Source organism: Lolium rigidum, chromosome 2, assembly GCF_022539505.1.
Source record: "Lolium rigidum isolate FL_2022 chromosome 2, APGP_CSIRO_Lrig_0.1, whole genome shotgun sequence".
NCBI classification, from domain to species: Eukaryota; Viridiplantae; Streptophyta; class Magnoliopsida; order Poales; family Poaceae; genus Lolium; species Lolium rigidum.
The window spans coordinates 262560315-262564647 of NC_061509.1; the positions used below are offsets into that span (position 1 = coordinate 262560315).

At 44.1% G+C, this 4333-nt stretch overlaps 1 protein-coding gene across 3 annotated transcripts; it reads right to left on the reverse strand.

The window, feature by feature from the left end:
• Positions 1 to 243: 243 nt before the first annotated feature.
• Positions 244 to 3797, reverse strand: LOC124693358 (serine/arginine-rich splicing factor RSZ21-like). 3 transcript variants are annotated; one of them, XR_006999996.1, is made up of 7 exons: positions 3672 to 3797; positions 2929 to 3030; positions 2294 to 2382; positions 1738 to 2005; positions 1359 to 1484; positions 1122 to 1261; positions 244 to 1007 (listed from the first exon to the last, which is right to left on the reverse strand). XR_006999996.1 is itself a non-coding variant. In XM_047226837.1 (6 exons), the coding sequence occupies exons 2-6, from the start codon at positions 3015 to 3017 to the stop codon at positions 1225 to 1227; spliced, it is 609 nt and encodes a 202-aa protein (XP_047082793.1). In that variant the 5' UTR covers positions 3018 to 3030; positions 3672 to 3797; the 3' UTR covers positions 244 to 1224. The 3 variants fall into 3 exon arrangements, 1 of the variants encoding a protein (XP_047082793.1); XR_006999995.1 differs by having other exon boundaries at positions 244 to 1010; XM_047226837.1 differs by having other exon boundaries at positions 244 to 1261.
• Positions 3798 to 4333: the final 536 nt, after the last annotated feature.

The window sequence follows — 4333 nt, forward strand, 5'->3', positions numbered from 1 at the left end:
GATAAACAACCAGGCAAAGGCGAAACAGTATTTAGCCCGCTCTATCTACATTAGTATCAACTGGCCTTATATGTGACCAGCAAGTACTCTAGTCAGCAAGCCAGGTAGTTTCAATGCTCAGTCATGTCAAGATCAAAACAGCAGCAAAGCCCTGAAAAGCCAGGCCTTCCGTCAAATTGGAATGTTTAACTTAGTTTAAGGCTCTCCCTCGTATAAATCAAACCATTTCCAGAATGTAGAACATTTGACAAACACTAGGGGATTTGACTAATTTCCAGCCAGGGTTCATGTATGTATGTCCAAGGTAAAAAAAGGGGGCTAAATACAGATGTGTTGAATGGACAGTACACTAAGTTTCATACATATAAGCAAGACCAAAAAGTAAGCAGAAACCCCTATTTTATCTGGTGGCTAGAGGTACTACGGAGACTATGCAGTGCAGTGCAGGTAGAAGGCAGCAGGCAGGGAAGATGCTCAGTTTGTCAAGGATAGCATATGGAGCGTGCAGAATGTGAAGAGCAGAACTGCCGAGCCAAGGGTGAAGTCCGTAGAACTGACTAAACGGGCAATGACTCTTGGTGAAGCCGGCCTCATCAAATTCCTTGATGCTCAACTACAGAATGCAGCTGAAGGCCCATTTTCTCGCAATGAAGATGTAGATTTAGTTTCACCCAAGTGGGTGCATTATCATACCTTGCCGACACCTTGCTCTATATAGAAAATTAATGATCCAATAATGTAACAAGTTGCACTTGTCAGTACACCCAAACTTACCAATTTGAGATAAAGAGATTACTAGTTTGTGAAGGGGCTGCATCTTCACCGAAGAATTTCAGTCGGGGTGAGGCATTGCAGGCAGGCACTAATGGAAGATTCCCATTTGCTTGCAACTTTGCGTGAAGCAGTAAATGCGTGCGAAGAATGAAGAGCGAACAACAAAAGCACGAAGACAACAACTGAAGAGACGGAGTTCGCTGAGTCGTTTAAGCAGAAGTGCAGGACGATGCCTTCTTAACACACAGAAGAAAGGTAATAGGTCTTAGTTGCATACTACATCCACCACATAAGGTTTTTTAATGACAGAACCAGAAACGAGCTTGAAAGATAGATAAGTTGAAAACCTTAACCGAAGTCAAGAAGTTGACGTCAGGTCTTAGTATTCCTAGCAGGCAGGGCGAATGATAAGTTCTCTTGATGGGTATGCATGGGGCAAAGGATTCAGGCCTAACTCCTGCTGCGTCGGTACCTGGCACCACCATCACTGCATAGAAGCAGTCATGTATGAGAATGGGATACAGTATTTTTTATGGAACCATGAAACAAAGCAAAACAGTAATATTTGCACTAAATTTTATTACCCTTTAGCATCAGGAGAATCATCACGGCCACGGTTGTGCGGTGGTGACTTGCTGTAGCTGCGGCCACGGGCTGGCGCTGGAGAAACACTGCGACGCCTTGGAGAACGATCACGGGGGCTGTAACTTCTGTTTGGAGAGTAGTTAGTTTCTAAGAGTTCATTCCTTTAATCCCATAGTCCTATTCAAATTGTGACCACAAACTAGAGAAGCCTGACAGAACCAAATAGAGTAACTGAAAGTAAAAATCAGGCTACCCAAGCCTGTCACGGTTGAAAGACTTCTAAAGCACAGGCAACCATAAAAGAATATAAAGACTCGGGGATGAATGGCAAAGTTGATCCCAAACTAGTGAGCACAGCATTAACAAAAAAAAGGTTACCTTCTACCATAGCTGGGACTCCTGCGGTACCTAGGGCTTCGGCTGCGGCTGCGGCTCCTGCTGCGACGCTTTCCACTGCCCAGACCTCCAGCACCAATACGCAGACGACATTCACGAGCAAAGTGACCAGATTCACCACACTCATAGCATTTCATGTCAGACCCACCATGCCGATCACGACCACCGCCACCATCTCGACCGCCACCATCACGACCACCGCCACGGCCACTGGCGTTGCGAGACAGCTCAACCCTCCATCCATTCTTTCCTATTAAAGATAAATCATACTTTAGAAATAATCTACTAGTCACAGATGAGATGCACCTAGATGATAAGAAAGTGTGCACGCAAACAGCAAACTTCACATCCTAAGAGAAGACTGGCTAGGATGTATCTGAACTAAAAAGGAAAGAGGTTGTATTCCAAGTTCACCATTGAAAGCCTGCTCTACATGTTTTGCTGATGAGACATTTGTTATAAAATTAAATACATAGGTAAAGTATAATGTCCTGTCCTAGATTCAAACAAGCTGACACAAGAGAAATAGTTGTGTTACCATCTATATCACGAAGTGCATCCTCAGCATCCCTCTTGTCATCAAAATCAATGAACGCAAAACCAGGTGGTTTACGTGCAACCCACACACTGCATTGAATACAACAGTCAGCTGAACATACCAGGCAACGGAGACAAAATCTGAAGTCCAAAAACCATGCTAATATAAACCATGACATTGAGTATATTTACAATGCTACAATTGATAAGCCCATTTGCTCAGTGTGCAACTAAATACTGATACAAGTCTCAGTCTCAAGAGATATGAACCACAATTTTGAAATGAAGAAGTGTCCAAACAGACATAAAGAAGTATGTCTCAGAGATCCTACCCAACAAGCAATACTAGAAGTTGAATTTGTTTAATGGGCAAAAGGACAGAGTTGAACATTTAAGTTCACAAAATGAAATACATCAAAATTATTAAGGGGAGTTAACACATACATAACTAACAGTTGCAATTGTCAACACAAAATCGTAACTGCTTGAAAGATAAAACTGCACTTAGAACTTAGAAGGCACTTTCCTCCCGGTAACAATAAGTCAATTCATACATGACACAACCCACATATAACAATGCAACAAAGGCAAAATATATTGAAAAGAGGAAGGTGAATGGTTTAAACAGAAACCAACCTTCGCAAAACTCCAAATACACGAAACTCATCCTCAAGTTCCCCAGCAGTCACTCGGGCATCCAAGTTCCCAACATACAGACGGGCCATGGTGAACAAATCCCTGGGTTCAGTGAAGAGAGGAAGAAGTTATAATGAGGGTTCCCCTCTTCCCAAGGTATATGAGCAACACGGCAGGAAGGTCAAAAAGATTCACGCTATCAGATCACCAACTACATGTTGCACAATATAAGACAGCTAGCAAGTTTCTCAAGCTATTTACGAAGAACAGTCGTTCTAAGCTCATTCAGATCGAGACAAAACCGTATCAGACATCAACAGTAGACTGGCCCGAATCTGCACTCTGGAGATCTGGAGAGTCAGGTTAACACAAATTCAACTACAGCTCTAACTAAAACAGCACGGAGCAGCAGCACAATCCAGCTCCCTATCCATGTGCAGAAAACAAATTCACAAATTAAGGAGGTAATTGCACTCATTCTGAAGAACCCCCAACTTTTAGTACTATGACGAAAACTGAATCTGGACGAGCAAATGAATCAAACAATTTTGGTCAACATCCGTCCAGATTCCAGAACCACCGCGACTATAGAAACTGTGAAATTAAACCACCCGATTCGCGCATCTAGCTCGGAATATCTTGACGGGACGGCCGTAACAACAAACCGATCTGTTTCTAGGGTTCCGAGACTGGATGCCGCGGAGGGTCGCGGAGACTGGAATCAGACAGGAGATCGGGTTTACCTTCCCCCGGAGGAGGTGGGGATCCGGGCGCGGAGTTGGCACGGGCGGCCAAGTTCCGCGGCACGGCGCGGCTGCTACGGCGGCGGCGGCGGATGAGAAGCTTCCGGGAGCGGGGCTACTGGGGAGGGAGATAGAGAGAGAGAGTCTGATGATGTACGTGGGGCTGCATTTTATTTTGTTTTAGGCGTGTACTCCCGGGGACACTGGGCTAGTGGGCTTGTTGGGCTGGGCTGTAAGATAACGGGTGGAAGCCGTCGCTTTATTATGTTCACTATGCCTATATTTTTTCTTAATCTTAAAATAAAAAACTATGCTAATAATAATAAAAAATCCAAAATAAGTGTCAATGTTGCATAAATATGAATGTTCTGGACGTATTTATTTTGGAACAAATGTAGTATAAATGAATAAATAATATGAACAACCCTTAAAGCCTGGTGCAATAACCGCTCGTTCCCTCTCTACAAGCGATAAGGGAGTCGGCCGTTACTTCCCACTCACCCCACCTACAAGGCCATGTATATTGATTTGGCTTCTCTCTTAGGTCTAGAGATAGTGATGTAGCCCCTCCTAAGTAGGGATGGCACCCGCAGGGTATGGGTACGGGTAGAGCCATCCATACCCGTACCCATCACTTTCATTCTTACCCATCACCCGTACCC